Source organism: Elaeis guineensis, chromosome 15 (genome assembly GCF_000442705.2).
Source record: "Elaeis guineensis isolate ETL-2024a chromosome 15, EG11, whole genome shotgun sequence".
Lineage (NCBI taxonomy): Eukaryota > Viridiplantae > Streptophyta > Magnoliopsida > Arecales > Arecaceae > Elaeis > Elaeis guineensis.
Genome location: NC_026007.2, coordinates 70,046,938 through 70,063,529, shown reverse-complemented (window position 1 = coordinate 70,063,529; position 16,592 = coordinate 70,046,938). Strand labels below are relative to the sequence as shown.

At 37.7% G+C, this 16,592-nt stretch overlaps 2 protein-coding genes across 2 annotated transcripts; one reads left to right on the top strand and one right to left on the bottom strand.

Moving 5' to 3' along the window:
• Positions 1–1,937: 1,937 nt before the first annotated feature.
• LOC105058579 (RING-H2 finger protein ATL3) lies at positions 1,938–3,469 on the bottom strand. Its single transcript, XM_010941542.4, has one exon. The coding sequence runs from the start codon at positions 3,291–3,293 to the stop codon at positions 2,358–2,360; it is 936 nt and encodes a 311-aa protein (XP_010939844.1). The 5' UTR covers positions 3,294–3,469; the 3' UTR covers positions 1,938–2,357.
• A 1,204-nt stretch (positions 3,470–4,673) lies between these two features.
• On the top strand, positions 4,674–15,602 carry LOC105058578 (GRF1-interacting factor 2). The gene is made up of 4 exons (XM_010941541.4): positions 4,674–5,071; positions 8,215–8,291; positions 14,732–14,816; positions 14,897–15,602. Exons 1-4 carry the CDS (start codon positions 4,994–4,996, stop codon positions 15,308–15,310), a joined length of 654 nt encoding a protein of 217 aa, XP_010939843.1. The 5' UTR covers positions 4,674–4,993; the 3' UTR covers positions 15,311–15,602.
• The last annotated feature ends 990 nt before the right edge of the window (positions 15,603–16,592 follow it).

Here is a 16,592-nt window from a genome sequence, read left to right as displayed (position 1 = left end):
CATAAACAGCAAACCTACTTCCCTGAATTTGCGATCAGGGGTAATGTACAGAGATGCTACTTGACTGTTGGCCCGTATCCCAGGCAATTTCTTTCCAAATACTCGGTTTCTTTGTGAAATTAACTAAAACGTTTCTTTCTGAAATTAATTAAAATAATTGATTATCAAACTAAAATAAGGTCAATGAAAGAGTATCAAGGGACAAAGATTATGCATTTCTTTATGATTACCTTCTACATGTCATAACTTCAGCACCATCACATATCTGAACTGAATTTAAATCTCTATTATTGAAAAATTGTACAGTGGACATTTAGCAGATTAGCCAATCACTACCTCATAAGTGTTGTTATATGAGATGACTGCCAGTGCATGATACAATTGGGAGCTTAACAAGTATATAAAATCAGTCTAGGCTTCTAAGAAGAGAGATGTGAGATGGCAAGAAAGTGTAGACATTATTTAGAAAATCTTGAATTTTCAAATTAGATGGCCGATATAACATTTCTCTCCCATGCACCTTTCCTTCTAAAAAAATGACCCAACATTGATGAATGAAACAAGCGGCATAGATTTTCAGCACCTCTGATTGCAGAGACAAAGATATAAACAAATGTTGGTTATAAAGGAGACATCTAATAAATAAGTTACAGCAACCAAAAAATAAATGAATAAATAAAATAGTTCATTTAAGTCCAAGGTGCTAGAAGGATAAATCTCTTTCTACTTTATAGGCCTAGAGTTACCTAGTAAGGGCTCGAAGAAGCTGACAGCCATGGTGTAAGAGCTAAATTGTGGCCAAAACTTCACCATATCGTGGCTGTCAAACCACAAAAGGAAAATAGGACCTGCTTCTCATCCATACCAGTCCTTATAGTCCAAAATTAAAACAGAAACATGCTCCAGTCTCATTCAATGGAGTAGATAAATTCTTACCTTATCTTTCTAAGGTTATATGATCCTACAATGCATGAGAAGGTGGGATATTGATTTGGCAACAACATCAAACATGTTTGGATACTTCTCAAAACTGCATGCCAAAAGAGTATGAATTTTCCGAGGACTTTTCAGGTTCGGTGGAAAATTAAGAACGCAACAAAGGCCATCATCAGTCAAGAAAGCACTAAGTCATCACAGACTCCCATCCAAATCAAAGCTTATGTTCCGTGATAAATACGGTTTGTCAGCATGGATGAGATTAAGAATGTCAAAATAGGACCACACAACCATATGAAAGGCACCTCATAAAGAAACCTAGATTGCAACCGATCTCATCGGCAATTGCTGTCTACATCCAAAACAAGAATCTATGATAAGCATGGATAATCTTCGGCATGGCAAAACATTCAACATATTCTGATTTCCAAGCCCATCAGATTTATTTTAAGGGTTGAAGACTGAAGCAGCACTTCAATTCTCAAGCAGTGAAAAATCCTACATTCGTTAGGCTTGTATAAATAATATCTAATCGTAACTCCAACATAATCTCCTCCATTCCCTTCAAAGGAACCATTTTTGGAATAATGCAACATCAGCACGAACCAATCCCATGGATAACCAAAAAGAGGAGCGAACCCTTCTAAGCAATGAGTCGAAACAATGTTATAAGATTCCTTGTCTGCTTTGTGCGTTAGTGTCACTTTCATGTGGACAGAAATTTCGGTGCTCTGTTTGGTAGAGCCGTGTTGCAAAGTTCATCTCAAACATGAAACTGCCAATAAAACGAATTCTAGTGCACTTCTTCATGTAATATTTACAAGCATCGTAAACAAGCAAAACAAGTTACCTTAGAATTTAACAACAATAAATCCTTCCAGACAACACCATATCAACAGCAAGAAATATCAAGAGGATCATTGTCATTGTATCAATCAGAACAACAAACAGTACGAACAATAGCATTGATACTGAAAACCTGGCAAACAAAGAATCCAACATAAGACTCTGTAACGACAGAATTAAATCAATTGATTTGAATATCCAAGATACATCAAAGAAAATACTTTTTCTCCCAAACTCCAAAAGCACACCTTAAAGACCTGAATTCTTTTAGACGCATCATACACTATACACTCTCAACAGTGACTGACTATCTATGGACCATGAGATGGATTTCTGAATTGGATCTATGAAAACTAATTCCTATCTGTACAAATTCTTTGGCAAACGAGCGGCTAAATCTTCTTCATCTTGTCAAGCAAGAAGAGAACAAAATTTTCTCTACTACTTCTTAATCGACCACTGCATCTCAAGAACCGAAATCCATAACTTTTCAAGCTGCTACTAATATTTTGTTACTCCAGATTTTGTTCCACACCAATAATTCTCGATTGCCAAAAACAATTCATGAAACCTGTTTATGAACTCGTTGATGTTTTCGGAATCTGAAGATCACCATCTACTGTAACTCCAAGACCTGCTACTCCCTGCTCCATATCACTTCCTCTGGGGCTGCAGGAAGAACCAATCCCCCAATTCCCCCGGCTCAACAGCCATCTCAGTGACCTCAACCTCGCCGATGCCGGAGACTTGATTTCATCCAAGGGTAGCCTACTTGATGGCAGTGGCGAAAGCGGCGATTGGTATCCCTCCATCGCTTGTCTTGGTATCTCAATCACCAGCACCCCCTCAGGCTTCCCTGACGAAGAGGCCACACAACTCGAACTCTCTCCACACGAGACCGCCGCCACAGCTGCTGCTGGCGTTGCCGAACCTCCAGTATTGACTTGATCCTGGAATCCCGGAAACAGCACATTCGTCGGGAAAATTGGCGGCTCCGGCGACCGTCCAGCCGCCAACGCCGCCTCCACAGGAGAAACTTCCGCCAATTCAACAGCAGAATCAGCATTCTCCGACGACAGCTCGGCGACCAGCGGGCAGCGGCAGAGCGGGCAGGTGGAGTGAGAGTGCAGCCACATATCGATGCACTCCAAATGGAAGCCATGCTTGCAATTGGGCAGAAACCGGGCTTCGTCACCCTCCGACAGCTCCGAGAGGCAGACGGCGCACTCGAGGCCCTCCTTGAATTCCTCCGGCCGGAACACCAAGGAAGGCAGGGCCTTGACCGTGGCAAGATCCAGAGCCCGCTGGGGTACGGCAGCTTCATCAGCGAAGGCAAGGCGGGAGCGGCCGAGGGTGGGGTTGGCGCCCCAGTAGCGCTTGGCGCGGAGGTAGAAGAAGAAGACGAAGAGGAAGGCCATGAAGATGACTATCACCGCGGCCACCATGATCTCGGTGGTCGCCATGGGGGACAGCCCGCTGCTGTTCTTCGGCAACTCCTCTTGCTGTGACATGGTCTTCGAAAAATTTATGCACAATCTTCTTGCTTCGAAAAAATTGGATTTTTGGAAGAGTTTGTATATTAAAACTCTCTCTAGTCCCAAAGAAACTGTGGATGAAGGGGAAGGGTGAGGAGGAGGCGGGTCTGGGAGGTTATATAGAGGGGAAAGTACTTTACCAGTACACGGAATGGGGTAAGGATTACTACTTTGGGGAGGGAGAGGAAGGTGAACTAACTTGAGGTCGAGAGGGACAGAAATGGTACTGTTTTTCCTACTGTCGTACGGGTGGAAAGATTGGAAGATTCCAAGGGCGGCTGCGGCTGATGACATGTGGGTGGAAATTTGTTTTGGACGAGCTTCAGGTTGGTATACCAAATGCGCCGCACTACGATTTGGTGAATCTGGGGACCGCATGGAGTCAAAATGGTCACTGGTTTCCGGCGGAACTTGAAATGGACTGGGCGGGACTGGGTTCGAGCTGGGATACAGCCTTCCAGTCCAGATGTGCTGAACAGCTGGCTTGAGTGCGGCACAGCTCAGAGTTCCCCGGCGTGGCGTGGCCCGGCCTAATCATCTTTAGCCTCTACGGTTTTAGGTTGGTGTGATTGATGATGGTGATAGTGATGGTCACATACGATGAAGATTATAGCGATGAAAATCGGAAGACAGACATCAAGTATCAATAGGAGTCTAAGAGAGGAAGTAAGGCTTCAAATTATCCAAGCCGAGTTTTGAGCTATTTGGCTTGATTGATTGAGTATAAAATATTGGATATGCGTCCATCACGTTGTTGCAAGTTCGGAGGATACTTTGAAATGTGAAAGATCCTTTGTATGCTTTCTGGACCGGCTACAGAGCAAGTTTTGAGTGATTTGCTTGTGGATAGGTGGTGAGCTCCCGTTGATTGACTTACTATATCAACTAAGATCGATTACAAGATATATTAAAAGAAATAATTAATTTTTTAAATGAAGTTAAAATATTTTTAATGTAATTTCACGTTTATGTTGATTTTTTTAAAAAATTTATTTACTTTTAAATAAATTTAAAAATAATTATTATTTATACACTTAGTTATAAAAAGAAAAATTAATGGTTTCACTCGAATTGCAGATATGATCCAACTCACTTTCGATTATTTCAGATTCGGTTCGGTCACACGTCATCCCGACCCAACTAAAATGTCCTTCCGAACCGAGACCTAAGTATAACACCTGATTGAGCCCGGGCCAAGCATTTGGCCAGATAACGTAACGGGAAGATGACGTTCTACCGCACCGCACTCGCGCCCTTTTGCCCGGAGTTGGGTATATGCGAAATAAAACCGGGAAGTCGATACTGCCCGGGGAGGGCAGCACTGTTCCCATCTCTGCCCCGGGTCAGTTCTCGGTCGGCCCATGAATTCCATCTGCCCCTCGAGTCAAGCTTTAAAACAAGTGCCTCCCGCATCCTCCACGGCACCAATCGTGTTCACCGGTCGGACCGAAGGTTCTTTCTTGGTCTTGCCCTCTCGCATCACTTTCTTCCCCACTTCTCTATTCTCTCGACCCTTCTTCCCTTATTCTGCCGCCATTTCTTTCTTTTCCCTTCTATCCCTCGATAAAGAAGACCTTCTATCCTTCCATTAGGAAGATATCCTCGATATAGATACGTAGAATAGGAAGGGAACGCGGAGAGACAGGGGAAGAGAGAGAAGAGAGGTGGGATAAAGCATGCAGCAGCCTTCGCATCCGATGGCTCCCATGCCTCCAATGTCCACCCAGAACATCACCACCGAACAGATTCAGAAGGTATTCCATTTATCCCTACCTCCCATTTCCCCTCGCCTACACTCCTATCTTCTTGATTTATTACGAATCCTTTGTTTTTGCGTCTGGGGGTTATCGTTTGATGCCCTCTCTTTGATTTTATTTCCCTTTTTTTTTTATGATTTGGACCATATATTATGCTTTGTCAAACCAAGGATAAAAGTGAACAAGGGTTCATGTTTGTACATATTCCGCATGGAATGATGTCTATTTTGTTGGGACTTTTATGCTAAATCGAGTCATTGGTTAACCAGAGATGAGGAGGAGGAGGGTGGCATCTTGCGACCTAAGTTTGATAAAGATGAATCTTTAACTCCGATTGGTTTCTGATGAACTCGTACTGTCTGTGCCCGGGTCCTATTTAATTGAATTTGTCCTTGTACATGTTTTAAATGGAAAATGAATGCTATACATACCCCAGAGCATGCTAGAAAAGGTCATGTTCAAGGTTTATTGATGAAATGCTGAGGCGAAATAGGCGTTTAGGCTCAGAAGCCACCTCTCAATTTGCTGCCACAATCTTGGGCACATCTTGCGGCGCTCTCAGATAAAAGTGTCTTGATGTTTATAGAATAGTTAATGCAGGGAGTTAAGTTGGACATTTTAAACAGGGGAAGGAGATATTTTTGTTTCATCAGAGTGCCTGCTGGGAAAGTGATAAGAAAGACAAGAGAAGCCTGAATATTAGGGATTACAGAAATATTATACAAATACTTTTTTTGTTTCGTACAAAAATACCCATACTAAAACTTCTCATGTTTTTAGATTTTCGTGTTTCATGACTATTATTTTTCACCATAGGCAAAACCAGCATGCTAAAACACCAATTTGCGTTGAATTACTTGAGTTATGCTTTGCTCTACTTTGGGATGTTATGACCCATGTCAGTGTGGTGATCAGATTTGGGATGAATTTGAAGGGGAAGAATGATTTTGATTGGAGGGGAATGCACTCCAAAACCTTTGAGAAGTTCTAGGGGCTAAGTTTTAGCACAGAAGGTTATTGAGATATATTTTGCTTGTTGGCTGTCTCTAAACTGTGATATATCATATCTGAACTGCACAACTAGGCTCATAGCTGAAGAAAATTATTTATATGTATCACAGATCCTAGATTTTGTTTAAAAGGGGCTTGGAACGAGAGACGTTTATTAGAACTGTCATGAAAAAAGAAGGAATATGAACAGATTTGTTTTAATTTTGGATGTGTAAGGTTTGATATCTGAAATAAAAGAAAAAGAAGGCAGACATAGGGAAATTACATGAAAAGAAAAGGTGGTATCTCCAAATGTTTATACAAGCACCATGAGTTTAATAATAACCTTAGAAGTTCGCAGTCCCCAGCATCCATCCTAAGAAAGGATTTGGTCATCTCTTCGTTTGTGCTACTTTTTTTTCAAGGAATGATGGGTGGAGTAAAATGCAGATTCTAGCTTTACCTCATTCCAATTGGGTTCATGCAACAACTAAATCATGATACCTTTGGAATTACTGTTCTCTCGAATAAAGGACACGTGATTCCACTTGGGAGGGATGGTAATTCCCATAGGAATGAAAATGAATGGCATTCTTGGTATGAACTAATTATTTATATCTGTTGTATCGAACGAAAATAAGTAACATATTTGGTATGAATCAGTTAGCAGCATCTTGGGTGTAAAATAGAAATAAAAATTTTGTTAACATTTGAAATTAAAAAATGTTATTCTCTTAAGATGAATGGTGAAAAATGTAAAGTAACTGCCATTATAACATTATAATGACCGTTATATTGAAGTCCATTATAGTAACAGAAGCCTCCAAAACCAGAGTACAGATTACGTCTGCTGCACAGCAGAAATATCCACTACATCCCAATCTTGTCCATTGTCCTCGAGATTTGTGCATCAATGCAGTGCTTTGGGCCCCACATGCTGCGCATGAATCTCAAGGAGGGCTGTGGGCAGGATTGGGATGCGGAAACACTCTATTTCCACTATGCGATGGAACTAAACTACATCTCAAAACAATTATGGTGTTTGTGATTCTAAAATTTGATGCTATTCCTCAGTCAAAATTTTATTAAAAAAGATATAAAATTAAATTTATTTTAAATATAATTAGCTAGATTAATATTAGAACTGACTTGCCATACCTTTCCTTGCAATCCTTCATTTTGTGCTCAAAAAATGGAATAAGAATGACAATTATGATTCCCTGCATTCTATTCCCATTCCATTCTAATTCCTATTTTTATTCTATTTCACTCTCATGAACCAAAGATAATGTTAGAGTGCAATAGCGATTTAGATTTAATGTCTCTGGTATTAAAAAAAAAAAAATCAGGTTGGATGTATGACTACCCCATGAAAAAAGGATAACCTACATTTGGATGCCCACCATCAGCACATTTTTCTCATCCTGTTTGGCTTTTTCTTATTTGCTCCTTCATATTCTTTCATTTTCTTTTTGGCATCCAACTCCCTGGAAACTGAAATAGTTATTCAGTCCCAGTGCTGTGGTGACATGTCTTTATCATATTTACAACAGGAAATCCTATAAATATATCTATTTTTTGATCCATTAGAATGGCTTTTAAAATGTGAGCATCTGCTTAAGTTAGATTGTGAAAAATCAGATATTGTATGAACCAAAATGAAGATGAAGTAGGCATTGACGATATCAGGACTAGTTGAAGCATTTGGTCAAATTAAACTACTTCTTTGTTTTTATATTTCTTAAATTTTTATATAAGTGGGTAAGAGAATTTAGCTATATTGGAGGATATGGCCTCAAGTAAGAGGATTACTGAACTAAGACTTGTAATGGACCCAAACAGTGGGTTGGCACTTGTTGGTTTTCGATATGTTAATATATGCTCACCTCTTTGATCTGTGTAACAATAATATAATCCTTCTTCTCTAGATTCAATTAGTTAATGCTTATGTTACTTATCATATTGTGGCTTCGTTCCTTACATTAAGAGAATTTCATGTCTTTCTGTTATGCCATTATTTCTTTTGCCCTGTATTATATTATCATACAGTCAAATTTATTATGCACTTAATCACTGCCTCCAATTGAAGTTGATCAGAGCGGGGAAGAAAAAATTTCGCCTAATCCACTACTGTTTTGTCTTTGATGCAGTACCTGGATGAAAACAAGCAGCTGATTTTGGCAATCCTGGATAATCAAAATCTGGGGAAGCTAACAGAATGTGCTCAGTAAGTGATCATTTAACACAATTTTGCACTTGAAATGTTTTCAGCCTTATACTAGTTTTTTCTTTCTCTCTCTTGCACACAAATACACAATCAATTCATGAAACTCAATTTTTATCAAATCATGACCATATCTTTATATGATCATCGACAACCAGTATTTCAGTAAGCTGAATTTTATGGATAATGTAACATGTAAGCATACTTAACTATGGTGCTAGTCAGAATGAGATACAAACATCATAGATAGGGCTGGAATCGGTTTGAATATCAGGATATCCATATCAGTGTCCATTTTTAGTTGAAGAATAAGATATGGTTACAGATATGGATATAATCAGATGCTAAAATTTATATCCATATTTGTTTTAGACAGATACAAAAATTGGATGTCAAAGGTACAAATATAGATATGGATGTAAATGAGATGGTTGAACTTTATGAACCACCAAAAATATTATTGTATGGAAGGTAAATTAAGTAATGTACATGTTAAAATTCTCATTTATGAGAGTTATAAGACTAAATAGTATTGCAAATAGAACTGGATGTTTGGATAGACACAGATCTTATAGTTGTCTATTGATATCTATATCTGCTTTTCTTTGATGGATATTGACATTGATATGGATACTTGTTGGATGCTGAAATTTGTGTCCATAGCCGAATAGATTCAAATGCAACATGGATATTATCTAGTCCATTTTTCAGCCCTAATCACACAAAAATGTTATATATCAGATCATTGTTTCCCATATTGCAATTTGGCTTAATACTTAAGGTGAAAACTGTTGCCTTTCCTTGTTATCAGAAGCTATGGTACTGTCCAGGGCCTCTTTTTTGTGGGAGGAACTGTTATACATATTGTATTAGCCCTTTACGTGAAAAAGTTGTGGAACATACACTTTAAGTGCAATATCTACCTTACGTATACGGTGAGATGATTGACTTAACAATAGTTTGTCAATTTTTTCTTCCCATCATCCATGTAATTTATTTAGATATTTGTTGATTAAATCCCTGACTTCCTAAAAGAGTCTATCAATTTATAATTGTACTACTAGTAGAAGTCATCTTGGAGAAAAAAAATTGAAGAAAGAAAGAAAGAAAGAAAAGGTTATATGGATTTCAAATGAGAAAGATTTAGATGAATATAAACTATCGTCTTTCGTACTACTAATCAGAAAAAGAAAAAAAAAATGTAATGGATCTTTTAAAAATTAGTATGGTAGAGTATGAGGTTGGAGGTCAAGCATTGGTTTATGTTAAGTTTTCTATTGGGCAAAAATGTATACTGAATGGGTAAATTGTAGTGTGGATGTGTACCAAACTCACAATTTTCTGGTGATAAGGATTGATTTTTTTTTTTCAATACTTATCGCTAGAGCAAGTCATGAACTTTTTATGCACTTATTGTGGTCAACTTTTGTATATGCTTTTTGTTTGGGATCTTTGCTGTATCAAATTTAAGGCGTAAAAGTTTTTAGTAAGGTTTAAAGATTGGTAGCTCCTGCCATCTCAGTTTGACGTGAAACATTTGATATGTATGCTTGAGAATGACAATATCAGATTTTTACTTTTTAATTGCTCAATTCTCCCAGGGAATCTAGTATTTGTTGCTTGATTCAATTAACTATTCTTTATTTCATACCAAGGATGAAAAATGTTAAAAGTGTGGTCCTGAGAAGAGTGGATAAAGAATTAGGTGAAGTTTCAAGCATAGAAGTCTGGGCTTGGGAGATATATCATGGTTAACTGCAGCTTTTGAGGGATGGAGGTGATATGTTTCTAAGAGATTGATTGAAGAGCTTTGGTAGTTTTTATTCAGATACTTTGTTTTCCTCTTTATCCTATTCTCTACCTCTGTGAAGGAAATGAAAGGATCTCCTTCATTTTCTCCCTTTGTGCTAACTGCAGTTTTCAGGTTTAATATAAACTAGTGGTACTATAATACAAAAATTGGATAAAGATTGGCTTTATGAAGACTTGCACATGTTGACAAATTGTTTTGAATTAGTGTGGATTTAGTTATTCATGTACAATTGCATACAATCTCAATCCGTTTCAATAAAATATTATAGAAATTTATCTTCAAACATGTTAGATTTTTTGAAAAAATTGACATGTGATTCTATCAAGTTAACCCTAACATTCATGTTCTCAACCCTTTCTTGAGAAAATAATTATTGTGATTTTTTTTATGAGATGTTTAGAATTGGATGGGTCATTAAAAAGCACCACTTGTCTAATTTCGAAATACATTCAAGAAGATTAAGACAATTTGCTTTCATGTGTATCATTTCTTATTTGTGGTGATGCCTTTTTTGTCCTATTTTCATTAGTCAAATATTTGCGATTGATCATAATTTAGACTTCATATAAGATTCCAAGTTTTTGACCGCAATACTAATTATAGCCATCTGAAAGTTTTTCTTAAAAAAATAAAGGTTATATGTCTTTTACATGAGATGGCAATAATTGAATTTATACTATGTTTGAGGTGATCATTAAGTTGAAATTAAACAAGAAGATAGGATTTTAAGCTAAAAAAATGAATTTAAAATTCTTTTGTTTAGACAAATATTTTTTGTGCCAAAATTAAATATTGCTATTTATGGTAGGTTACTTATTTGGAAGTTAAGCTTGCAATGTGTGGTCAAGTTTTCTTTTGAGAATTTGTACACTAAAATGGAACCTCTGAGTACACAAGGTGAAGGTATATATTTTGGTGGTTGCTTTGAGAGGTGTGTTGATTATTGTGGCTATAGAGACAGAAAAACTGATGCTCCCATATGATCATGGAACAATGCATCAGGACAGCTTAAGGATTTGACAAAGGCTGGGTCAATTGCTGCTGGATAAAAGAAAATATATTAAATCCTTTCACAAGTTCCTTCTTTTATGTTTAGTGATCATTATGCATGCTGATTTTTAGAGAATAATTAACAATCATACTCACAACAATCAAATTGTTGTTTGGGAACATTCAGCTAGATTCAAAAGATCGGACTTGAGGAGAAATTGTGAAGATTCGCCGAAGTCCGATAACAAATTGAATAACTAAATTTAAGAAAAGAAAATAAAGAAATTTAGATAGTTGATATGTTAGTTCATGTGATTACAAGCATGGGAGTGTCAAAACTATGAACTGAAACAAAAACAACACCATCAGTGATAACATATATGACATCTTCAAAAAACGTAACTTAAATATTTCTTGAATTAGTCTTTAGATAATGTGAATAAATCTACAACTGATGAATAATTGACTAATATATGAAAAAAATTGGATAACCTAAGAAAGTTTAACAGATATCTTGATTTCAATATATAAGAATATCACTTGTCTAAAAACCTACTATTTTGGAGGAGGGGATGGCAGAAGTAGAGGCTGCGGAGTGGGTGGAGATGCTGGTTCCTCTGGCTGTTGGAGTATGCTCATCATGGCTGAGAATCTTCCTACAATGGAATTGTGCCACTCCCACTTAATAGCAAACTTGGGCATGCTGGGCTGATTCTTGTCAATTTTATCTTCTTTCCACTTAGACAATGAACCTGATCCAAGCTATTTATGATAAGGGTAAAACTTCATGTTTAATTGCAGGGCAAAAAATTTCATGAGCAAGAATCTTATTCTAGCTTTCTCAAATTAGGAAATGTGTTAAAAATGCTTGTGTAATCCTTGGATAGGGGTGAAAACGGTTGGATATTATTCAATCAAATCCATTTCCGTATCCGATTCGGATTAGATTCAGATAGAAATCCTTGTATCCAATTGGATTCGGATACAGATTTCGAATATACACTTACAATTTTGTGGAAATCAGATATGGTTATGAATCTTAAGGCTTTTTCGAATCTGGATTTGGATATGGATATTAAGGTTTATGACAGCATTGATTTCTAATATTATAGCTAAGGTTTATTATACTTGTTCAAAACTTGTGCACATTATAAAATATTGTCATTTCGAATACATTATGGTATTTCATATTTTAATAAATAATTATTTTCATAAAAATTAAAATCTACTTCCTTTTGACAACAAAAATGAATAATTTATTTTATTCTTTATAATATTTGAAAACTTTTTGTTTAAAATATTCAAAATCAATAATTTCAGTATATTGCTGTATTTGTATAAATTTATTAAAAATATTTAAAATAGATAACCCATGATTCTTTTTATATATGCTGGAATCAAAAACATATTTTTATTTTTTAATATATTTTTTTAATACAAATCAGGTTGGATCAGTGATCCAAACCCTTGGCCAAATTGGTCTCTTTGCAAGTTTGATAATTACTTCTTAGACCCTTACCTAGTTGATGCATCGCTTGCAATCGTAATATGGATTCATTACCCATCCTTTATGATTAGGTCATTTATTTAGTTTTCATTATTGAATTACACTTGGCATCTGATTTATTTCCGAGTAATATTTGACTTATATATATGTTTGGACGGAGAAAATATGGATATAACTAATATCTGATTTGTATCTGTATTTATTTAAAACAAATATGGATATACTTAGTATCCAATTCATATCTGTATCCATAGAACAAATATAAATACCCAATTTGGTATCTGTTTACCATCTGTACCCATATGCAAAATCTATGGATGCAAATATGTATATACCAGAATTCGATCTGTATCCGATCTGTTTTCAGCTCTATGGACCTTGGAATTTCCTAATTTGCATAGCATCAGTTAGTGGACTCTTCATATATGGATTTCTTGAAGGTGCCAAAGCCTCAACTAGGATATCTTGATAGGAACCCTCCAGCTGGGGCTGCAAATAGATCAGGTCCCCCTAATGACTGGAGCTGGTCCCAAACCAATTGGGCTTGAGTCTGAAAAATGACCTATTTGAAAAATCAGGTTGGACTTGGGTCATATGTTTTTGTGTCTCACCCTATGGGTTGAATTAGATGATCTGAATTGACACTGCCCACCCAATACCCATATCCAACTAAAACCAAAAATCCATAATTTTTAAAATCCCTAAAACCTCTATCTTTCATCCCATTGCCATCTTTAGGTGAAGGTTTGATGTTCTGTCTATTTATTTATAGGTTGAAGATTTAATTAAGGTTGAACTGTGTTCTTGTTGACAATATTAGCAGTGGAAATTCACATTAATATTTAGTTTTAGTTCTTTCCACTTGTTATCCATTTAATTATTAATTTCCCTCCTAAATATGGTATAAATAGTGTGTAATTTTTTTTTCTCATCTTGCATTAGACCCAAACTGGACTAGATGCGACCTCACCTGAATGATGCACTTGTTTCATTGACCCAACCCAACCTAGCCTGTTTGGTCATGGGATCAGTCTAAAATTGTCGCCCATTAAATAGGAGCATTTTTGGGGTGGGGGGTGTTGGGTTAGTTTCAAGTCTGGTGATGCTTGCACCAGTCCCATCCAGCCTGGTCGCAGGCCTACCTCAACTGTGGTGCAAAACATTTTGTTGGCAGTATGCCATCTTCTTTTCTCTTTGAATTAAATGAGACCTGTATCTCCTCAGTCTTGCAAAGAAACCATCAGAGTACCATGGAAATTGGTTCCGTGTTAACAGGTCTAACGAACTTAACTAATATGTACAAACACCATCAAGTCAAACTCAATCCAGACATTTGAAATTCCATCTTTAAGAGCTGGCTCAAGCCCTTCTTGGACCAGAAGAAGCTCCACCATCTAAATATCTTACATGTGACACCAATTTAAGAAGGTTGAAGGTCCATATTTGTCTGCCCTCATCATTCCTCACTAAATCGATCCCAGCTTGCTTGGTGTCTTCATTTCACTGCAAAAATTGCTGGTTTAAGCCCATCTTGGACAGGAAGAAGCTCCACCATGTAAATATGTTACATATGGCACCAATTTAAGAAGGCCGAAGGCCCATATTTGTCTGCCCTCATTGTTCCTCACAAAGTTGATCCCAGCCTTATTGGCATCTTCATTTCGCTGCAAAAATTTGCTATCATGTTTTATTCCATTGTCCGGTAGTCCATGTGTGGTGCTTGTATGTCTTGGGCACCCTTATATTTCCAAAAGGGCTCTTACTTTATGCTTGTCATCTATTTTAGCTTTGTATTCCTTTATGTGTGTATTATCTCTAAACTACTACTTTTATCATGATTAGGCTGCTGCTACATTTTGACTACATGGTGTTCCAAAGAAGACTAGGAAGATTCATGATATGACATGTCTCTGCCTCACGCTTGTGGTGATTCTTACAAGATATTATATGCACGAGTCTTTTAATCCATGCATCTGAATCAACTAGGAGTGTTGTTTATGGTCGATATAGATATCAGAATTTGACTTGATTTATAGAGAATGTTCTGCTTGAGAAACTATTGCAAGTTTGTTTTTCCTTTTCCTCCAATCTCTGAAAGTAAATATGGATATGATGGTATGGGTCGTGGATCAGGTACCAAGCTCAACTTCAAAAGAATCTGCTGTATCTGGCTGCAATTGCTGATGCCCAACCACAGGCACCTGCACCTCGTCCGCAGGTAGTTACAAATCATGTGGCAGGAGTATAATATCTTTCACTGGTTCATTTTCATCCTCTCATATACTTTTCTGCTTTCAGATGATGCCACAAGGCACAATGCCGCAGGCAGGCCATTACATGCAGCAGGGACCCATGTTCCCTCCCAGGGCTCCTTTGCAATTCAATCCACAAATGCAGGAACAGCAGCAGCTTCACCACCAACCACAAGTGCTGCCTTTTCCAGGGCATATGGGCATGAGACCTGGTGCCATCAATGGCATGCATCCCATGCATGCCGAGCCATCTCATGGAGGTAGTGCTGACCACCGGCCAGCTCCAAACTTAACTGAGTTCCCACAGGGAAGCAGCACCCCTAGCAGCTCAGTGGATGGGCGACGAAGCAAGCAAGATGCAGGTGGTGCCACCTCTGAACCCGCTGCTGCTGATGACCAAAGGAACTCAGGGATGGGGAGAAACAGGGATGGCGAACCAAACTTAGCTGAAAAGGCCTGAAGATGCTAAAGACACCATGAGCTTTGAGCTCTGGAATGATAAATTTGAAAGCATGGTATATATAACCAAATGGCTGATCTAATGGTGACCTTTTCTGCCTCTTCTGATAAATGTTCGTACCTCTGCACTTGACTTATGTTTTTGGTTTTGAGCCTTCAGTTGTCCAGGTTGGTCCTTTAACTTTCATCAGTGCTTGAATTGTATCATGATGAATCTGTGATTTTATACACCTGTAGTTTTGTTGGTGCGATGCTAATTGTTCTATCAAAGTAACAGGTTAAGTTGATAACCAGCAGATGATGATAGTTGTACATTTAGATTGTCAGGTTAAGTTGCAGTGGCATTATCTAGTAATCCTGATCTGGGACACACACTGCTGATAGGTTCTACCGTGATTCTTTTGAGTTCCCAAGGGAAGATACAAGCTTGTGAATCTCATGGTATTGTGTGACATGTTTAGGGCAAACCGATGAAGCAGCGATCAGCTATAGCTGCTGAATCGACAGATACATGAAGCCATAAAACAAGGAATGTGTTGGTCTCGTAGATGGTCTGGTGGCACTGTATTACGGGTGTGGGGGCGCTTGGTGACTCATTATTCAAGGCGTTCATCCTTCCTATACTCTGAAGTTTTGATCAACTTCAATGCAGCCCTTCCATTTTGGCCTGGGTGAACATGGGTAACCAATGGAACCATAAGCCAGAGGGTTGAGGATCTCTTGCAGGTCTGCTGTGGATGAATTTCCGTGATATTTTGGATTGGAACTCCAAAATCGTAATCATATATTCTGTGCAGAGGGTCTATGTTGTCAGGTTTCCAGTGTTCGAATTTTTTTTTTAAGCTAATTATTATTAAAGATTGAGATGGTAGTGTCACCAATCATCTCATCAAACCAATGGAAAAATTGTCAATGCCAAAGCATCCAAAAGTTTGTGGAAAACCTCCCTCCATGCTCATTTTCTCCACGCGGTGAAATTATTAGATGGATCGGTCCAGTAGATCGATCCAAATGCCGGAGTGGATAACAGGCACACTTTATTTGATCTTGAATTATTTAAATACGAGGGGATAATATGGTGAGTTATTACTGAACTAGTCCACTAGATTTGGTCAATCCAATAAAATGAGTTATTAAGGAAATCAGTCAGTTCAAGAGCTTGGACTCTGTCCAGATTTGAGTTGCATTTTTTGTAGGAAAGAATGTTGAATCTTCTTTCGCAACAACAACCATTAGATTGCACCTGCAAAAATTTAAAACACTCCAAATTCCTTTATTTATTG